Source organism: Mirounga angustirostris, unplaced genomic scaffold (genome assembly GCF_029215605.1).
Source record: "Mirounga angustirostris isolate CCGP_5_RB_7025 unplaced genomic scaffold, mMirAng1.0.hap1 SCAF_8, whole genome shotgun sequence".
Taxonomy (NCBI): Eukaryota; Metazoa; Chordata; class Mammalia; order Carnivora; family Phocidae; genus Mirounga; species Mirounga angustirostris.
The window spans coordinates 11,788,148-11,809,247 of record NW_026991716.1 but is presented as its reverse complement, the minus strand read 5'-3'; the positions used below and the strand labels follow the sequence as shown (position 1 = coordinate 11,809,247).

Sequence of the window (21,100 nt, the reverse complement as noted above, 5' to 3'; positions counted from 1 at the left end):
CGCCCCGCCCCGCACGCCCCGCCCCCCGCGCCCCCCACGACCCCGGCACCCCGCCCCCCCGCCCGCCCTTCCAGCGCCGGGCGCCCGCGCTGCAGGAAGGAGCTGCGAGCTGTAGCCGCGCCTGCCTCCGCGCGCCGAGCCGCACCATGCCCCGCATAGATGCAGACCTCAAGCTGGACTTTAAGGATGTCCTGCTCCGACCCAAGCGAAGCAGCCTCAGGAGCCGAGCCGAGGTGGGGCCCTCCGAAAGCCGCAGTGGGGTGGGATTCGTTTTCCGGGTAGGCTCGGGAGAGGACGGTGGAAGGAGGTGGGATGTGCCAACCTTGCCGGCTCTTCCGTGTGTCTGTTGAGGGATGGGATGCTGACCGCCCCCCCCCGGCCTCCCCACCTGCTGAGAAAGGGGGAAGCCAGCTGGTTCCGTGCCAGGATTTGAGGTATCTTTGAGGGACCCAGCTCCGGTGTAAAATTCTGAATACGTCCGATCGGGGGGCGGGGGGCGGGGTACACAGCGGACTAGACCACAGAGGAACAAAGATCAAGTGGCCCACTGACTTCGAAACAACGGGGGGTGGCTGGAGGGGTGCATAGAGGGAGGAATTGACCCCCTGGAGCCCAGGTGTAAAGGGAGAGGACAAACAACTGGAGAGCTTTGTGATTTGGGCAGTCTCTCGGTGCGGAGAACCGCTGCTCTCTGCTCTAGTATCAGCTCCAGCGATGGATTTTTTTTTTTTTTTAAATGTCTGAAAAAACAGGCAAACTCCAGGGCGGCAAAAGTTCAGGGTTTACCTCCCACGTTTCAGTGACCTTGCTGGGAGTGAGGCTGAGGACTCGTGCCTGGTGGCACCCGGCTTACTGGACAGCTGCAGTCCGGCCCAGTTCTAGGGAAGCAGAAAGCACTGGCGTAGGGGCGTGGGGGTGGGAGGCAAATAGGGACACGCTGGGCAGTTTTGCCGGTTCGGTGTTGATGAGATCAAAGCCTGAGGAACAGGTGGCTACTGGACCGGCAGTAGCCCCAGGGGAGAGGGAGAGTGATGGCCCTGCTGGGGATGAGGAAGGTGAAAGCCTGAAGGATAAACTAGTTGCTCAGAAAAGCAGAGTCCCCCCCGGAGGAGGGTGTGCTGGTGACCTGGTCTTCTAAGAGCTGGAGAAGGAGGTGAGGAAATGACTCCCATCTGGAGGCTGGGGCTGCAGGAGTAAACAGGAGGAAGCCGAGCCAGCACACTCTTTCAAACGCTCAGCGCCACAGAATCATAAATAAATCCCCTTGCAAGGAACTCGGCTGCGCGCCTGTGCCCGGGCCTGACTGCAGTGCCTGGTGTTGCCAGCCGAGGGCTGGTTTGGATTAAGGAAACGTCCTCTTTTCGCCGGTGACCAGAACAAGTCACCTTCTCAAGCAGGAGGGGCGGCAGCTGGAGCCCGCAAGGATGGGACGGGACAGGACTGCAAGAGGCGGGGAGTGGTTAACCCTCCTCACTCTAGATTGGACTACCCTCCTCCTGTCCTTCATCACGTCCTTAAAGAGCAGGGCAGACCCTTGAAAGAAAAATAAATAGTTTGTACCTAAGGCCAGAACAAGACAAGATGTGGGGATTCTGGGCAGACGAATAATGTGGTGGTGGCCTGAATATTCTTTCAGTATCTGTTCAAAATTCACTTAGGAGAGAGAAACTTAATTTTAAGAAAAATGACATGTTTAAAACAAGGATAGATCATACGTATTTTTTGAGCCGGGCAGCATCTTGAGAAGGTAAAACATTTAGAATTTATGTAATAGAGTGAATTATTCTTTTCCAGAGAATGGTATGATATCATGCATCATTTGGTTTCATACTTTGGGCTGATTGAAACTATTAATGTCCCAGCATCCAGTGGCACCTTGCAATCTCCATGTACATGTTGCAGTGAGAACTCTGTGCCCTTGAGAAATGTTTTCATATTTGTCTGGGTGCTTGCCAGCTCTCTGCCTGGAAGCCAGAGTTAACTGGAATCGTCTTTCCAGTAGGTTCCCCTAACGGTGTAGGTGCCTGCTGGTTGCATCCCATAATCTGCCTGCTTTGATGATGTTGGAGGGATCTAGTTAGCCCTTGATCTAAGTAGGCTTCTAATCAGTGTTTTTTCAGTTTGTTGGGGATGCCTGAAATTTCTTACAGGGAGATGATCAAAACTTCTCATTGTGCGATCAGATAGAAGTCTAGGCTGCGCGTCCCCTGACAGAGGTAATACTTGCATGCAAATTGGAAACTAAAGTGGTAAAAAGACAGCGTTTGAGCTTAACCAGCGAGCAGAGTTGCATGGAGCCAGGGGAGAGAAATCATAGCCTGTCAGAGCCGACCTGGCTGGGCAGGGAGTTCTGACTCTTGACAAGATTTATCACTGCAACAGTTTTGCTGAGAGCTAGGTCTGCTCATGGATCATCAGGCAGTGAGCAGGAAAATGGAGAGAAAGGCAGAGTGGTTTCCCACTTAGACGTTCTAGGACTCCTGTAGGGGCGTTTCTGCACGCGTCATAAAAAATGAATTTGAGGTCAGCTCCCTTATTGTGATTGTGCCGGATAGGAGGTCTTCTCTCAACTGTCCATACAAGTCCCTGGCACGTAAGAATAAAGTCCCACAGGGCTGCATGGGAGCCTTTGGGTAATCCTTTCAAAAGAAGTCACATGTTTGTTGATTGAAGCAAGAACTTTGTCTTTATCTGACACACTGGGGAGGTCGAGTCATTCCTTGACTCCCTGATCCGTTTGTCATCAGAACCCATTCCTGGCTCTGGTGTCCCACTGGAGCCCTTAACCTAGGATAAGATTTAAAAACAAAACAAAACAAAACAAAACTTACTAACACAGCCATAACTTTGGAAGTCCTACAATGAAGAAATTTGCAGCAGAAAATTGGCCACTTGTCCTAGGACAGAGAAGTCTCGACACAATGTTAAAACTCACTAGTGATTTTTTTTTTTTTTTTTTTTTTTTTTTACCAGCAGATCCAGGGAACTCGCATCCAGCCTGGGGGTCCACAGCAGGTTGGCCCATAGGGGATCAGAGCATGGCAGTGAAGAGAATATAGGCCTTGGAGCAAGCTGACCTGGGTTTTAGTCCAACCTCTGTTCTATTTTAGTACCTTGGCTCTGTGTTAGTTTCACGGGGTCGCTGTAACAAAGTTCCACAAACTTACACAATAGAAATTTACTGTCTCACAGTGCAGGAGGCTAGGAGCTCCAGATCAAAGTGTCCACAGGCTAGATCCTGCCCAGTGCTGTGAGAGAGAATCTGTTACATTTCTCTCTTCTACCTTCTGGTTGTTTACCCAGTCTTGGGTGTTCCTTGCTTTGTAGAGGCCTCATTCCCCATCTCTGCCTTCATCTTTACACCATGTTCTCGCATTCTGTCCACATTTTCCCATTTTGCAAACACCAGTCATACTAGGATGGACCCTACCCTGCTGATCTCTTACTTTGATCATCAGCAAAGACCCTATTACAATTCACAGGTACCGCTGGTTGGCATTTTGGCATCTTTTTGGAAGACACATTGCAAACCGTAACAGCCTCTGTAAAATTAGAGGGTTTGAGTAGAATTGTTCTTAATGAATCACCTAGGGAGACACTCCAAAATACACATATTGTCTCCAACACAAAGGTTCTCACTAAGTTGGGAGCAGCGTGAGCATGTGTATTTTGGAAACCATCCTACAATGATTCTGATGTGCACACAGATGCTCTGGGCTAGCTGCTGGAGTCCTTTCCGTTTGTGGATCTGGTAACACACAGCTGCACAAGCTTCTCCAGATCCTGCCAACTGGTGGTGAAGCCTGCAGGGGACAGAACATACAGGAAGCTGGGCTGGGGCCCACCAAGCATTGCCCAGAAAATACAGTATCATTCTTACCCCTTGGTCGGATATTAATTTCTTCCACACTTTTAGCCACTAGGACTATAAAGATAAGAGGGATTCTCCCTGTAGACTTGCCTTTTACAGGCGAGACAGATAGTAATTTATTTAATAAGAGAATTGCTTCAGTCAGTACCACCTATAGATCCAGGCAAAAGGGGCCCCCACCCCACACAGCCCTCCTGCTCCCCTGTACCCTCCTCCTCACTGGACAGGGCCGGTGGGCCGGGCTTATCCTCTAGGTCATGTTCTAGGAACTCAGGATCCTGGATTTCCTTGCTCAGATGACTTCAGGCTAGTTTCAGGGCTGGCAAGGGCTCCTTTCCAAGGTGTGTTTTCCCAAGGACCTGCCATGCTGCTGATGTGCTCACCTCCAATGTCAGAGAGTGGTCCAGCGGCAGCTGTGTGTGAGCGTGGGTGCATGTGTGCATGGAGTTTAGTGTGCAGACTGGAGTGTCTGTGTGTGCACGTCAGGATTTGTGTGGGACGAGGAGAGGGTGTGGACCCGGAGGCCAGGGACTGGCTCCCCATGACACCATCTTCTGGTACTTTCCAGACGATTAATGAAATTGTGTTTGTCACGGTGGGAGGATAGAACACGATGTAGAAGGCTTATGCTTCTGGGTAAGCCTGTTAGCTCGATCCTAACATTGAGTCTTTAGAAATGGGGTGGGTGGGCCCCCATTTTGTTTTTGGCCCCCCCCCCCAGTGTTGGGCTGTAGGCCTGACGTTAATGAAGGTGTGTTTAAAGGGCAGCAGAAACATGTGTTTTTGAGGTGGGGGAGGGGTAGTTTATGACTCTATGTTCCCTTGCAAATCAGGCTTAGCAGAGTGGGAACTTGGAGGTGCTATATTTGGTGCATTGACCAGCTGTGGCAGATTAAATGCCAAGTTTTGTTCCTGGGAGGCTGGAATATTTAAAACATCTCTCTCAGTGAACAAGTGGTGTATTTTTTGGCGGGGCAGTGTATGTGTCTTTTTGTCTGTATGGATAAGATCAGGGAAGATAATTTAAAATTTTTTTTAAATTTATTTTTATTTTTTAAAATATATAGTGTTTGATATTGTATAGTGAACATACAGTGTAATATTAGTTTCAGGTGTACAATATAGTAATTCAGCAAGTCCATACGTCACCTGGTGCTCCTCACAAAAGTGCCCTCCTTACTTCCCATCACCTGTTTCATCCATCCGCCACCCCCTCCCTCCGGGAACCCTGAATGTGTTTTCTATAGTTCCGAGTCTGTTTCTTGGCTAGTCTCTCTTTCTCTTTTTCCTTTGTTCATTTGTTTTGTTTCTTAAGTTCCACATATGAGTGAAATCATGTGGTGTTTGTCTTTCTCTCATTTATTTCACTTAGCATTATATTCTCTAGCTCCATCCATGTTGTTGCAAATGGCAAGATTTCATTCTTTTTTATGGCCAAGTAATATTCCATAGTGTATATGTATCACATCTTTCTATCCATTCATTAGTTGGTAGACACTTGGGCTGTTTCCATAATTCGTCTGTTGTGACTAATTCTGCTATAACATAGAGGTGCATGTATCCCTTTGAATTAATGTTTTTGTATTTTGGGGAGTAAATACCCAGTAGTGCAATTGATGGATCATAGGGTAGTTCTATTTTTAAGTTTTTGCGGAACCTCTTTACTATTTTCGAGTGGCTGTACCAGCTTGCCTTCTCATCAACAGTGCAGGAGGGTTCCTTTTTCCTCCACATCCCTGCCAACATCTCTTGTTTCTCATCTTTTTGATTTTCGCTATTCTGACTGGTGTGAGGTAATATCTCGTTGTAGTTTTGCTTTGCTTTTCCCTTATAATGAGTGATGTTGAGCATCTTTTCATGTGTCTGTTGGTCATCTCTATGTCTTCTTTGGAGAAATGTCTGTTCAGGTGTTCTGCCCATTTTTAATTGGATTATTCCTTTTTGTGGTGTTGGGTTTGATAAGTTTATATATTTTGGATACTAACTCTTTATCGGATATATAATTTGCAAATATCTTCTCCCATTCCATAAGTTGCCTTATTGTTTTGTTGATTATTTCCTTTGCTGTGCAGAAGCTTTTTATTTTTTAAAAAATTTTTAAAGATTTTATTTATTTATTAGAGAGAGAGACAGAGACAGAGCACAAGCCAGGAGAGGGGCAGAGGGAGAGGGAGAAGCAGACTCCCCACCGAGCAGGGAGCCCGACGCAGGGCTCAATCCCAGGACCCTGGGATCATGACCTGAGCTGAAGGCAGATGCTTAACCGACTGAGCCACCCAGGCAACCCAAAGCTTTTTATTTTTATGTAGTCCCGATAGTTTATTCTTACTTGGGGAAGATAATTTTATTTCTCATTCCTAGAATTAAGGATAGTGTGGAATCTACCACATGAAGACTAGAAATAAGGGCAGGAGTTCACTGTCAAGGCTGACCTTTTTCCATGAAGGGCTCTGTTTTTTCCATACTGCGGGTAGGGTCTTGGGGTGCCCAGAAAAACCCACTGTGAGCTCAGCTGAGTGCAGAGTGTAGCAGCCCTCCCCATGCATCTTGGGAGGAGTATGAGTCCTTTGAGACCTAGGGATTCTGATTATTTTAAGCCATTAAAGCCAGAATGTTAGAGTGCCCTCAGCAGCACAGAAAGTTACAACTGATAGACTCCTTCAGTTAGCTCTCAGAATGTAAATCGAACTTGCTTCACTGAAGTAGAGCCAAGAATCATAATGAAGGAAGCAGAGAAGGGGATGAGTGAGCTGCCCCACCTGCTCGTGCAGTGACTCCATCTCATTTCCCCTCATCTTCGCTTTTAAGGCCAGAGCAGACATACCTATGACGTCATTCACCCAGGAAGCCTCCTGGACGTGGAGTTGTGTAGAGAACAAGGGAGATGTGTGGAAAGGCTAAATGGCCCGAGGTGTCCCTTGGTGTTTTTTGACATGTGATTGCAAAGGGAAAGTTGTCTCAAATGAAAAGGGATAGGGGAAGGGTAGGTAAACACTGGTAGGAAATGATGATTGCCGATGAACTCGTGAAGCCACGATTAATGTAGGTCAGAATTATTTCAGAGGCTCAAGATGCACGCCTCTGTGTCTCCCACCGGTTCTCCTTTGGGGAGGCACGCACTTCCAGGATGGTCTTGTGCCTGTCCAGGTCCGCCTCAAACAATGCTGAATATGTAAAACAGGAAATTTAATGCAAGCTCTCCGAGCTCCGCTGACATGCCCAATGAGATCTTGGGGCACCCCAGAGATCGGCAAAAGTGGAAAACCACTTCCAGAGGGGAGGAGGTGATGTTACTGGAGCCCAAGTCCTGCGATCACTCTGTGAAAGCTGGAACCAAGACCACCACGCAGGCCAAGGCAGAGGGGTTCTGGGAGACATGCCCTGACTACATACAGGCCCCCCTCCCTTGTTCCGCACTATCCTTCAGTTTCCTACCCAGTTTCTTCATTGGCTGAACCCAGCCAGAAACCAACCTGGGCAGTGGAGCCTTGATGTGGCGTGGCGTGGGGTGGGGTGGGGGAAGGGTGGCCTTCCTCTGGTAAGAGGGGGGCAGGAAAAGGGTGAAAAATGGATCCAAGAGCCTGTAAGCCTTGGATCTGCTTGGGTCACAGAAGTGGTTCTGACTCTGCTACCTCTTGGTGAGCGCGGGGCCCTAGCGCACAGCTTTTACTGAGCCCCCCATCTGGGCTAGTTCTGGATTCCTGAGAGCTGGCTTAGCCACAAATGCCCTGAAGTTGGAGTTACAGTAGAATGGGAGGGCCCTCCCCCTCCCTCCACCACTTGCATGTCAAAGGAGCAAGTGTTGATATGCGGAGACATACGGTTGCAAGTACTTCCTCTCAGCTCTCTGAAAGATGCTCAGAATCACAAAGCCACTGAGAAGGTTGACAGGTTAAGGGATTAATGGTTTGCAGCTCACCCTGCAGTGGGTGAATTTGGAGTGTCTGGTTCTCTCTGAGAGTAAGAATGAAAGGGAAAACCATGCTTGGCAGGGAAGAGTGGAGTGAATTTTTCCAGAAGGGGAATGGTCCCTCTGGTGCTTGGAAGTGGGGAAGATAGCATGTATGTGGGTATTTAGGGCCAGGATGGATCAGGCTGGGGACAGAAGGTGGCCGTGGGTGGGGAGAGGCTACTGAAGGAGACAAGCTTCTGGTTCCGAGGTTTGGTTTGATGGCAGGACGTCTGGTGCCTTGTACTGACGCTTGAGGATCGTAACGAGGCCGGTTCAGCTTTGTCCCTGGATGACAACCTGTCACTCGGTCTCCTGAGGAACTCTCCTGTCTTTGGAACACCTGGCTCAGCACCCAAGAGACCAAGGGACCAAAGGACCTGCACTTCCTTTTTGTTCTTCCCTTGCTCCAAACTCTCGAAATTCTTCACAAACCACTTAAAGAGCAAAGCACTCCTTTTCCCTTTCTGCCAATAGGTGGATCTTGAGCGTACCTTCACGTTTCGAAATTCGAAGCAGACCTACTCAGGGATTCCCATCATCGTGGCCAACATGGACACCGTGGGGACATTCGAGATGGCGGTGGTGATGTCCCAGGTAAGAGGTGGGCTTTGTTCCCTCTGCTGCTTACCCTGGACGGGTTGTCAGGAGCCCATCCTGGACTTGTTCAGACACAAGGAGGAAGAGAGAAAATTGAAACGCTTTGGGTCATTCACTGTGGCCAGACTGTTTAGTTCTGAGTCTGATGGATGCTGGGGGACACTTCTTATCTTCCCTTTGCAGTCAGAAGATGGATGGAGCGTGGACTTCGCATTCCATGAAATGGTCTAGATCTGCATCCCCTTCTTCCTTGAAAATGCTCACGATAGTTTGAGAAACTAGAGATCTTATAAAGTTAGACTGGTGTCATATTATAGAAGAGCAACCTTGCCTTTGAAATTAAGGCAGAACTGCTTCGTATGCAGTCTATGCAGTAACATTTATTACAAAACATTTGTTGAGCACTTAGGTGCCAAAGAGTGGATAGAATGTGTGTAATGTTGCCACAGCCCCTCTGGGTGGGTTCCTTTTACAGAACTGAGGCAGAGAGAGAGAGGAGAGGTCCCTTGGCTCAGGGCATTCAGACCAGTACATTCAAGATTCAAACCCAGACTGACTCCAGAATAAGGGATTTGCCTCCCAACTCACACTGACAGCTAACAGTAGAAGCTCAAGGTCCCTTCTGGCCAATTTACCAGTCTCATTTCCTATAAAGCGAGTAGCTGGTATCCCGGCATTGGGAGAAGTAAAGGAAAAGTTGTTTGTGGGCAGGACCTCTGTCCCATGCGGCTGGGTCTGAGGTGCAACGCACCTTATTCATCCCGGATGTGAAATGTTTGCTTCTGATGTGCACAGAGTTTGTGTGTCTTTTTCCATCGATAATGCCTGCCGAGTGGAAAGAGAAATCCAATTAGTTGAAAGAGCTTCTCGCTGTGGGCAGCAAGTCAAACCTCAGGAGGTGCAAGGATTCAGTGTAGAAGGAAGATTTTCAAACCGATGACGAATTCGAAAAATGGAGTAGGGGGTGGTCTGTCTGGCTCCGTGATCAGTTGTAGTCTCTGTCAGCCCACAGCCCCCACCGAGCTTCGGCCCGGAGGCTAATAAATTAATTGCTAAAGAAATTTGTATTTTTTTTTTCCTCCTGGTCTTTCCCTTGCTCTGCTCTGTGATCAGCCATCGCTACTAATGAATTATGTATTAGTGGGAAAGTGGGTGGAATCAGGGAGCGAATCAGTAGTCCAGATTCATTCCCATATCGAGTTGTGAGTCCATAAAAAATGTAGAACTTTCACAGGAAGGACTCCCCGTCATTTGAGACCGTGTCCATTGAAAACACAGTAAAGTAGCGTACCCTGAAACCATGTGTGTGTGTGTGTGTGTGTACTATGAATTTTCTGCCCCTAGGATCCACTGATTTAGTGCGAGTTCATAAAGGCATGGGATTTTAGAGTGGGAAAGTGTAGATAGGAAAATAGACCCAGTGAGGTTAGGAGAGGGGCAGGAACCTGGGCTCTGTAGTCAGATTTGAGTTTGAGTCTGGCCTTGGCCCCTTTATGGCCAAGCTGTTGTTAAATTGCTTAAGCTCCATTTCTGTCCACGAAGCTAGTATGACTGTACTAAGTTGCTCGGAGAAGTAAACGAAATAGCACATGAGGTGCTTGCACCAAAGTGTTGATGTTGGATTGGGTTGGTAGTCATGGGTGTGGGATTACGATTTGTCGAATTCCCTCCCTCCAGAATCCCAGCTGCCTGTTGGGTTTAGCTTTTAACAAGACATGTTGAGACTGAACACAAAGCGAAGCTTTCAGGTATGAGTTGAGGTTCTCTTGGGTTGGCCATCAGCAGTTGGCCCTCGGGTGCTCTTCGGGGCAGGGCACCTGCTGCCCAATGCTCTGGGCCTGACTCAGCCGGTGGGGCCGGGACAGGGCCCTGAGAACCCTTCTTCTTCTTCCCTCCCTGGCCTCCCGGCAGAGCCTCCTGAGTCCCAGATGCAGGGTTGTCTGATCAGATTAGAATGGAAAACACGGTTGTGTGATTCTACCAGTGACACATTTGTCTGTTCTTGGCCCTCAGCATATTTAAAGCAAATGAAGCGTGAACTGGAAGGAACAGCCCATTCTTTTGTGTTGTCAGGTCCCCCCTGGCCCATGCAGGGAGGAGAGCGGGCTCGCTTGACTTCCTGTCCTAACAGTGCTGTTTGGTCCCCTAGCACTCCATGTTCACGGCAATTCAAAAGCACTACACCTTGGACGAGTGGAAGCTCTTCGCGGCTCATCACCCAGAATGTCTGCAGGTATGACTGCTCTCCGGTGATAAGTTACATTTCTGGCAGGGGGGGCAGGGGAGAGACACTTCAGGGTGGTTGCCAGGATTTGAATTGGAAGCGGACAGACCGGTAGAGTCCCTAGAGAGAGTCCCATGGAAAGGTAGTAGTGGGCCCTGCCCTTCAACATTGCCAGGGAAACCAGCTCTGGATCCGATTTTGGAAAATACTAGGATCTCTCTACCAGGAATATCTAGGGCTTTTTTTCCTTGAAAAATTTGGTGGTACAGAACCTGTGGAAGACCTCGGTTTCCTGCAAGGGGTGCATCCAGTCTGAACAGTCCTCTGACTGGAGGAAAAACATCGAATTATAACAAGTTGTTTTGAAGTTGAATAAACACTGCCCACTAGGAAGGCTGTAATCCGAAAAACTGACGCTAACGAGCGTTGGCGTGGATGTGAAGAAATTGGACCCCTCCCGCATTGCTGGGGGGTATGTAAATAGTGCACCTGCTTTGGCTGTTGCTCAGAACGTCAGACAGCGAGCTACGACTCGACCCAGCGATTGCATTTCTAGGTGTAGACCTCGCAGATAGAAAAGTAGGGGTCCACACAGAAACATGTACACAAATGTTCATAGTGGTGTTATTCGTGAGAGCGGAAAGGTAGAAAGCACCCGAGTGTCCGCGAGCTGATGAACGAATAAACAAAAGCTGGTATGTCCATACGACGGAATATTATTCAACCATAAAAAGGGATGAAGCCCTGATTCATGCTACAATGCGGATGACGAACCTTGAAAACATTTTGCCGAGTGAAAAAGCCAGATGTGAAAATATGTTTCTGTTTATGTGAAATGTCAAAAATAGGCCAACCTACAGAGACAAAGTAGATGAGAGGTTGCCTAAGGCTGGGGGGTGGGAATTTGAGGGTGAGGGCCAACGCGTGTGGGAGGGACAAATGTTTTAAAATTGTGATGGCAGTTTCACAACGCTGAATATATGAAAAACTATTGAATTGTGCACTCTAAATGGGTGAGGCGTGTGGTATGTAATTATATCTCCGTAAAGCTGTTATTAAAAAAAAAAGAAGGCAGTTTGAAAATAACAAAAACTCTTGTTATTATGTAACACACCTGACTTGCCACCTGGCACATTTGGGTGGTTCAGAGCCAGTGCCTGCAGAGAAGTTTCTTCGCGTTGGAGACGCTCTTCTCTGTGATCAGATCATTTGTGATTGGAAAATGACTTCATCGTTTGAAGTTATACTGGCTTTTTTTTCCCCTTGGCTGTACTCTGTGGATTTTGATTAGTGAAAAGGTTGTTTTTGGAGATACGGTAATCCTGGCTCAATATCAAGTCCTTCATTTTTTCCATTTCGTGTCTGAATGAATATTAATCACTTCACTGTCTTTCCTTCCTGGAAGAAGTTTGGAGAGCGATGATTTTGGGGGGGGGGGGGCGGTCATACCTCTCACTCCTGTGCAGGGGTTTTTGGAAATGTGTTGTTGATTAGAACCTGGTCCTTCATTACCAAGCATGATCGTTTGACTTGCTACTCTGCCCCCGACCAAATCAAAGGCTAATGAAAGAGGCGAAAATGTCCAAAACTTGGTAACACTAAAAGAAATGAACCAATCTCGAGTTCCACTTAGCAAACTTTAACAGAAATGAAAGGGAGGGGCGCCTGGGTGGCTCAGATGGTTAAGCGTCTGCCTTCGGCTCAGGTCATGATCCCAGGGTCCCGGGATCGAGTCCCGCATCGGACTCCCTGCTCTGTGGGGAGCCTGCTTCTCCCTCTGCCTCTCTCTCTCTCTCTCTCTCTCTGTCTGTCACGAATAAATAAATAAAATCTTTAAAAAAAAAAAGAAATGAAAGGGAAACAAGGAAGGTAGCAAAGCTCTAGCGGGAGGGATGGATTGGACCAGCCCCGGGCAGACTGGCAGCATGAGGAGGGAAAACTGATCTGAACGCAGGAAACTGGAGTAAACATGTATCAAGTTACCAGGCTGTTTACATACAGTATCTGTGTCATTAATACATTGTTGTGATTTGGGGGGAATCACAAAGGGTATTCAGTTATGTGTCGTCGCCCCCCCCCCCCCGCCGTCGGTGGCTTGTGGCTTAGAGAAGTGTCATAAAATACAAATATTCTTACAAAAGGTGAGATGCTGACCCTGGGCACAAAACCACGACTCAGTTGCACAAAGGCATCCATGACTAAAAACAAATCTTATCCTAGAAAGCAGATTTTCCCAGGAGCAGAGGGATGGGTTGGAGACCGCTGGTGCCGTGGAGGTTGGGGAAGAGGGTATCACCGAGGAGGGTGTGGGGGCTTCAGATGTCCACACAGACAGGTGCTGTTGGGAAACAGCATCACAGGCTTGTCCGGTCTTGCACCTTCTGGCCATGTTGCCCTTTTCATAGGAACCCTGAGTATTGCAGTTTTTTGAGTGGGTTACGATTTGCATGTTGTGATGGTACTGTATTGAGAGTCAAGACGAAAGCTGGAAGTTCTATCAGAAGAGTGTAGACATCTTCCTTGCCCTCCTGTTCCCCGTGCCAGCCGTGAGGGTGACAGCCACGGCGTTGGTGGGAGGACCTCGTTCCTCCTGCCTCTCCTCCAAGAAGAGCAGAATTTGCATGAGCAGCTCTACAGTTTCAGAGTTCCACACAATGTGAGGAAATTAAGGAAAGGCCAAGGAGTAGGTTTCCTGAGTAATTAAAAATCTGTTTATTGGAAGATTCTGTGGCCGAGGACCAATCTCCTTTACCTCCGCCGTGGCGTGTTTCTTGAGCAGATCCACCGTGTGTCTCTTTGGTCCGGGTGAACCTCAGACACTCACAGCAGTCTCCCCAGGAGAGGAGAATGGATGGAGGCAGGGTCTGACTTTGGAATGCTCCTGACTCCTCACGTCTTGTGCCTCTCGGTTTATTTTGGTGTAGCACGTAGCCGTGAGTTCGGGCAGTGGGAAGAGCGATCTGGAAAAGATGAGCGACATCTTGGAAGCGGTGCCGCAGGTCAAGTTCATATGCCTGGATGTGGCCAACGGGTATTCGGAACATTTTGTGGAGTTCGTGAAGCTGGTGCGTGCCCGATTTCCAGAACACACCATTATGGTAGGTATGGCGGAACACCGTCCAGATGGGGAAAGCAAAGAGAGGGCTGTTCAGTGTTTCAGGGGAGCTGTGTCAGTGCCTTCTTACTGGGACGAGTTGGGATCATTACGAAAAGAACAGGCAGTGGCAATGGAGGGTCTGCAAACTGGCTCTCCATAAAAACTAAAATCCAGATCAACATCACAGGGTGTGGGCTTTTGATCTCTGCTAAATGTCATCAGCTGTTTCTTACCATGGGACACCTTTGTTGTTTTTTTTAAAAAGATTTTATTTATTTGTCAGAGAAAGAGAGCACAAGCAGGGGGAGAAGCAGAGAGAGGGAGAAGCAGACTCCCCGCTGAGTGTGGAGCCTGATGCGGGGCTCGATCCCAGGATCCTGGGATCATGACCTGAGCCGAAGGCAGATACTTAACTGACTGAGCCACCCAGGCGTCCCCATGGGACACCTTTGAACAAAGGTCTGTGTCACTCCTTACTAAAGAGTTTATATTTTAAAAAATGAAAATAGTGTAACTGGATTTGAGTTTAACTCATTTGGGTCATCTGTATCCCTCTCCTAACTTGCCAGTAGAAAACTCCTATAACAGTAGAAATCCCATGTGAACAGGAGCTGAACTAGTCCGCTATTATTTGCAGATCAGCTGGAGTATTGTTTGGTCTAGGACCTTTCTTCTTGACTTTGCTGCCTTTTGCATATTTTCCTAATTATGAACACCTTCACTGGTCAGAAAGTTCATTTGCTATTGCCAGAAAAAGAGATTAGAAGCTCTCTGGTTACATTTGGGCTTTTGGAAAGTGTACGTCGTGATTATATGTGTCTCTTACTGGTCTTAATTAATGTGACAATTATAGACTGGCCACTAGGTAATTTACCTGTGTCTCCATTTTTGTAAATTTTGAATTTTATTTCTCCTCATGTTTCATCGTTGTAAGGAAGTTGGGACACAGGAATTGTTTCTGGTAGTGGAGTTAAATCTTCTGTTAAGGATTCATAAGGATTTTAAGATAAGTATTTTTGTGCTTTCCAATCATATGAGAAGAAAGGATCAAGAGTTGTCTCAAGAGCAACCAGCCGGGGCGCCTGGGTGGCTCAGTTGGTTAAGCGTCTGCCTTCGGCTCAGGTCATGATCCCAGAGTCCCGGGATCAAGTCCCACATCAGGCTCCCTGCTCAGTGGGGAGTCTGCTTCTCCCTCTGACCCTACGCCCTCTTGGCCTCTCTCTCTCACTTTCTCTATCAAATAAATAAATAAAATCTTTAAAAAAAAAAAAAAAAGAGCAACCAGCTGTACAGTGTGAGAAGTTGGATGGGAGACCAAAAAATTCATTTTATCCTCCATAATAGAGCTACAGTGTCATTGTTTTTTGTTTTTTTAAGATTTTATTTATTTGAGAGCTAGAGAGAGAGAGAGAGCACGAACAGGGGGAGGCACAGAGGGAGAAGCAGGCTCCCCGCTGAGCAGGGAGCCCGATGAAGGACTTGATCCCAGGACTCTGGGATCATGACCTGAGCTGGAGGCAGACGCTTAACCGACTGAGCCAGCCGGGCGCCCTGTGTCATTGGTTTTTTTTTGTTGTTGTTGTTTTATAACAGTAATACTGCTTATTGACTACCTACCAGGCTTCAGAAGGCTCCAGGCTTCAGAAGGCTCACATCTGTTCTTTCGTTCTGTATAGCATCTCTGTAAAGAACAGGAACCATTGTCCCACATTTATCCCAGATGAGGAATCTTGAGTCTTAACACTTTGTGTGTTCTTACACTTTGTGGAGTGTTCACAAGGCCTTTCCAATACTGAACAGCTAAGTGGGGACTGGAAGTCAGGTCATCTATATCTAGTACCCGGCATGCTGAGCCTCTTCTGCCCCGAGCCACCTGTGGTAACGTCCCTCACACAGGAGGGAACAGAAAGCGGGGCTCCCAGGAGGGCAGAAGCCCGCGGCCCCTCAGCTGGGACCTGGTCGCTCTAAACAGTGTTTGGTATTCAGTGTAAATCTGTCAAACAGTGGATGACACTAGAAGGAGCATGACAAAGAGGTGTTGACCAGGAGATGAGTCCTTCGTTTATCCCTCCTGGAGAGAAGAAGATCGAGCAGGCCCAGGGTTGCTGTTAACGGTCCTTCTTATCTGAGGTGATATAGGTCTAGATCTTTCTAGATCTTTCTAGTGCACCTCTAGTGGGTTAATTGCCCTGGGGATAGAATTGACCGATAAACTTGGAAGTTGTGCTTTACCTCCATTGGCATTTTTGGGGTGTAAGAGATAGTTTTGAAGGGTTAGGAATCAGAGATAGTTTTGAAGGGTTAGGAATCTGCACACAGATTTAGTGAGGTCAGTCAGTGGTTCCACATTCTTTTTCTCTAATAATTCTTGCATTACATTGTGAAATAGGACATACATACAGAAGAGTGCTTGGAACTTGGATGTTTAATAAATAGTCCTAAGATAAACGGTCTTTCCAGGGCACCTACACTCAGAAGCCCCTCCTCGCACCGAAAATGGAAGCCCCACCTTGACTCTAGTGGTCATTTTCTTCCTTGTGTGTCTCTGGTTTCATCATTGCTAATGCCTTCTTTTTTTTTTTTTTTTTTTAAGATTTTATTTATTTTAGAGAGAGTGAGGGACAGTGAACATTAGAGAGCGTGAGCACCAGGGGGAGGAGAGGCAGAAAAGGATGGAGAAGCAGACTCCCAAATAAGCAGGGAGCCGGATGCGGGACTCGATCCCAGGACCCTGAGATTATGACCTGAGCCAAAGGCAGATGCTTAACCAACTGAGCCACTCAGGTGCCCCTGCTAATGCCTTCTTAACAGTATTGAATTGTGCCTGTTTTCGAACCTTGTGTAAATGGTAACCCTGCTGTGTGTGTCTCTTGTCGTTTTTTGGTCAGTAGTATGTTGAGATGCAGCCACAATTTATGTAAGCCATATGGTAGGTGTTCCATTGTTCCTAGAACAAGTCTTTATTTTTTTAAGATTTCACTTATTTATTTCGAGAGTGTGAGTGGGGGGAGGGGCAAGGGGAGAGAGAAAATCTCAAGCAGACTCCCTGCTGAGTGTGATGGAGCCTGACGTGGGGCTTGATCCCACAACCCTGAGAGCGTGACCTGAGCCCAAACCAAGAGTCAGCTGCCCAACCGACTGCGCCACCCAGGCGCCCCCGAAACAAGTCGTTAATACCGTTGCCCACCTGCTCAACTTGCCCCTTCCTCTTGCTCTGCTTGGCCGCTGGTTGTGACACCGTTAGAATCGCTCACTTAGTGCCCCTGAAGTTGATGCGGCCCCATGAGCCCAGTCACACTGGGGAAGTCACATAACCTTCTGAATCTCATTTTCCTCACCTGTGAAAGGGAGGTTGGGGATCATAGGGGGTGGGGGGGATCAGATGGTGTGATGTGTTGTGCTCAGCGTGCTATTCACAAACTGTTGTTTGCCGGTTGCGAGGACCATTGAGGATAGATGCCCTGAGCGCAGAGTCAGAGATGGAAGGCTGATGGAGAAGATGAATGGAAAGTGGGATGGGGCGGGGGGAGTGGTTTATTTGTTTTTGTTGCAAGAAGATGGAGAAAACCTGTACCACTTCTCCCAAAAAGGGTAAGTGATAGCAGAAATCGGCAAGAGCCCCGGAACTTTCTTTTCTTTTCTTTTTTATTTTTTTTTTTAAGATTTTATTTATTTGACCGAGAGAGACACAGCGAGAGAGGGAACACAAGCAGGGGGAGTGGGAGAGGGAGAAGCAGGCTTCCCGCGGAGCAGGGAGCCCGATGCGGGACTCGATCCCAGGACCCTGGATCATGACCTGAGCCGAAGGCAGACGCTTTAACGACTGAGCCACCCAGGCGCCCCTGTAAGCAACATAATTATTGATAGGGTGTCTTAAGTTCTTTTTCTCATGTACGTGTTTACATTTCAAAGTGCATTTTTTTTAAAGATTTTATTTATTTATTTTTTTGACAGAGAGAGAGAGACAGCGAGAGAGGGAACACAATCGGGGAGTGGGAGAGGGAGAAGCAGGCTTCCCACCGAGGGAGCCCGATGCGGGGCTCGATCCCAGGACCCTGGGATCACGACCTGAGCCGAAGGCAGACGCTTAACGACGGAGCCACCCAGGCGCCCCGCCCCGGAACTTTCTATCCTTGGCTCCTGACCGTTGGCTGTAAGTTTTAGCTCACAGCTGGGCCTGCTGGGAGCTGAGGCGAGCCGCCCGCTGTGGAGCCCAGGGAGCCCGTTGGTGCACCACCCCTCGGGGATGCGGACCAGGGGATGGGCAGTGCAGGACGGAGGTAGGCTGCTAGTTCAAGAGGAAGAGCGTTGGGCGCCTGGGTGGCTCAGTTGGTTAAGCGACTGCCTTCGGCTCAGGTCATGATCCTGGAGTCCCGGGATCGAGTCCTGCATCGGGCTCCCTGCTCGGCGAGGAGCCTGCTTCTCCCTCTAACCCTCCCCCCTCTCATGTACTCTCTCTCTCAAATAAATAAATAAATCTTTAAAAAAAAAAAAAAAAAGAGGAAGAGCGTTGTACAGAGCCTGGGGGTTGCCATGGGGATGAGGCCAGGAGGGAGGGGTTGGCGCAGAGTTCCCGCGGCCCTCTGGGCAGCCACCACCCGCAAGCGCCTCTTTCGCATCTGCTGGTTGGTTCTGGGATGTGTTCTCATTGTTCCTGCCGGTTTCCCCCGCAATGAACGGGGGACTTTGGCGAGATAGATGCGTTATTCCTGAGGCGTTCTTTGCTTGCACTGACCCCTGAACTCTGGGCTTCATTTGGAAACCTCCAGTGCTCTCAACACCCTTGGTTTTTGAAAGTCTAACTTCTCTTAATGGCTTTTGGATGCATTACCGTTTGTCCAATGTTTTGGAACCGAAAGGCATATGATAAGGGGGCTGAGTGTCATCGTGATGGTTCCGGTGCAGTGAACAGGAGGGGTGCTCAGAAATGCTCTTGAGGCTGGTGGTTCCGGGGGTCTGTCTGCAGCACGGGGCTGTTGCTCCCCGTTCCCTGTACATCCTGGATTCACGTGCACACCCCATTTCCTTGCCTTTCCCCTGACGTGCACCTTGCTGCAAGGAAGGATGGAAAAAGCAGGGGTTTTTAGAAAACTTCGGCAGACGAGGCTCCTGTAGAAGGTGCTGGCTGCTAGAATAGTGTAGTAAGTCCCAGAGCCATTTGCCTGGTGGCTTTGAGAGAGGAAGGAGAAAGATGTGCTCCAGGTGCTGTAGAAAAAGGTACTAGCCTGGGTGAGGGGCTTTTGATGATGGCCAGTCTTTGAGCGTGGATAGTAGCACCTACTTTTATTGATGTGAAACTCCGTTTTACAGAGCTCAAGGAACTTTCTGAGGATCCCATAGCCTATAAGAGGTGGGCCTGGGGTTCAGAGCCAGGTCGCCTGCCCCCAGGGCCTGTGATCTTCCGTTACACCACACCGAAGCCAGCAGCTGCACCAGCTTGCTGGGATGTGGATGTCCCTATATAGGGTCTGGGAAATAGCTTTGCACTGGTGTGTTTTTCTTTCTCACTTGGTCCCGAGGAGGTAGGTCTGTGACACCTCACCTCTTCAGAGTAGACCAGACGCCCACCCCACACCGCTGGGCGGTGCCCATTAGCCGCTGTTGACCGATCCACAGGTAAGCCACGGGCACAGCCTCGGCATTTCTGCTCGTGGCCAGTGGCTCAGTCCCTGCTTGCATTCTTTCTGCAGCACTCGTGATCGGACAAGCTTCAGAGCCACAGGGGGACATCCCCTGCTCCGTCCCTCTTCCCAAGGAGGTGGGCGCTCTTTAGAATCCCTTGCACATTGTCAGCCGTGGGCAGCTTCACTCGCCCAGCGTGGAGCGCGCCTCCCTGAGGTCCAGGCGCTGGTTATGGCAGACCACGCCCCGCAGGCTGAGTTGCCTGGATTTCCTGTTTTTACTCTCTTTCTGGAACTGGTGTGAACTGGAACTGTGCTAGAAGCCGTGAAGGGCCTCAGATCCAGGTGATGTGTGCGTCTCTGAGAGTCCCATAGTAAACGGAGTTTAATGTGCTATAAAATAAGGTTATTGCCTTGATAGCTTCTACTTCCTGCTTCCGTGGGTAGGCGTAGGGACATTTCTGTGTGCTTGGGGGAAGGTACTAGCGTTAGCATGTCACCACCTTTTTTTTTTTTTTTTTAAGATTTTATTTATCTGACAGAGAGACACAGAGAGAGAGAGCACAAGCAGGGGAAGCAGCAGAGGGAGAGGGAGAAGCAGACTCCCCGCTGAGCAGGGAGCCCAACACAGGGCTTGATCCCAGGACCCTGGGATCCTGACCTGAGCCAAAGGCGGACACTTAACTGACTGGGCCCCCCAGGCTGTCCCCAGCGTGTCACCACCTGATATCAGGAGCTGGAACACTGAGGCCCACAGGCCAGATGCGGCCCGCGGCTGTTTGCCAGCCCTGCCTCCCATCCTCCTATGGAAAGGATTTTTCTTGGCAGGGGTCCTCAGAAGAGCCAGTAAAAAGTGGGTAGAGAAGTTACTGTTGAAGAGGCACTGAATTTCAGTTTGGGATGATGGAAAGTTGTGGGGACGGATGGGGGTGAGGGCTGCATGACAGTGCCACTGAATTGTCCACTTAAAAATCACTAAAAACATAAAAATATCCATTTTATGTCATGGATATTTGACCATAATTAAGTCTAAGAAAAAAAAGTGAGCAGAAGAGCAATATATGGAAAGCATTCTTAAGTGGAGGGACTAAAAACATTTTATTGAGCACCCTTGGAGAGCTGGGCTCTGTACTAGGAATTGAATCGAACTTTCTTTGTAAACCCTATCTTGACCACACCAAGTGGGTGTGGTTAGTCCCAGCATAGCAGGAGAAATGGAGCCTTCGAGTTCTTTGTTGCCTGGACCTGAAGGTCACCAGTGGACCCCAGGGCTTTCTGAACCTACCTTGCCTTAGATGTCTGGATCTAAAGGAAAGCTGGAAAAATTGCGGCAAAATAGTCTTGGTTTTGGTTTTGGCCCAGGGGACCTCTTTAATCCTGTGGCTTTTTTTTTTTTTCTTTTCCCTGGGCCCCCACGCCTCTCCTTGCCCTTGGAGGGGTGGTGGTTGCCGGCAAGGCATGCGAGTGGGGCGCCAGGGTGGTGCTTGGCCTCCCCCAGGAGAGGGGTGCCCGGTGGAAATTCCTGCCTGCTTCGGTTCCCCACCGCCTCCGCCCCCCGGGAGGGTCCAGAGCTTGCGCTTTGTCACGGATGCCCGGGAAACGAGCATGTGCTTCAGGTGCGGCCACGTTCCGGTCATGCTATCTGCGCCACCCAGGAGCTGCTTCGGGCCCAGATAGGCTGGATCCTCTCTAATCACCCTGGCCGGCCCCAGGCCCCGGCATCGCCCCCACATCCCCG

At 49.0% G+C, this 21,100-nt stretch overlaps 1 protein-coding gene across 1 annotated transcript in view; it reads left to right on the top strand.

Annotated features, from left to right (window-relative positions):
- Positions 1-62: 62 nt before the first annotated feature.
- GMPR (guanosine monophosphate reductase) overlaps positions 63-21,100 on the top strand; it is a 44,375-nt gene continuing 23,337 nt past the window's right edge. The window contains exons 1-4 of the mRNA XM_045866339.1: positions 63-233; positions 8,298-8,417; positions 10,570-10,653; positions 13,569-13,742. Coding sequence (XP_045722295.1) covers positions 147-233; positions 8,298-8,417; positions 10,570-10,653; positions 13,569-13,742 — 465 coding nt within the window. The 5' untranslated portion in view covers positions 63-146. The remainder of the gene's footprint in view (positions 234-8,297; positions 8,418-10,569; positions 10,654-13,568; positions 13,743-21,100) is intronic.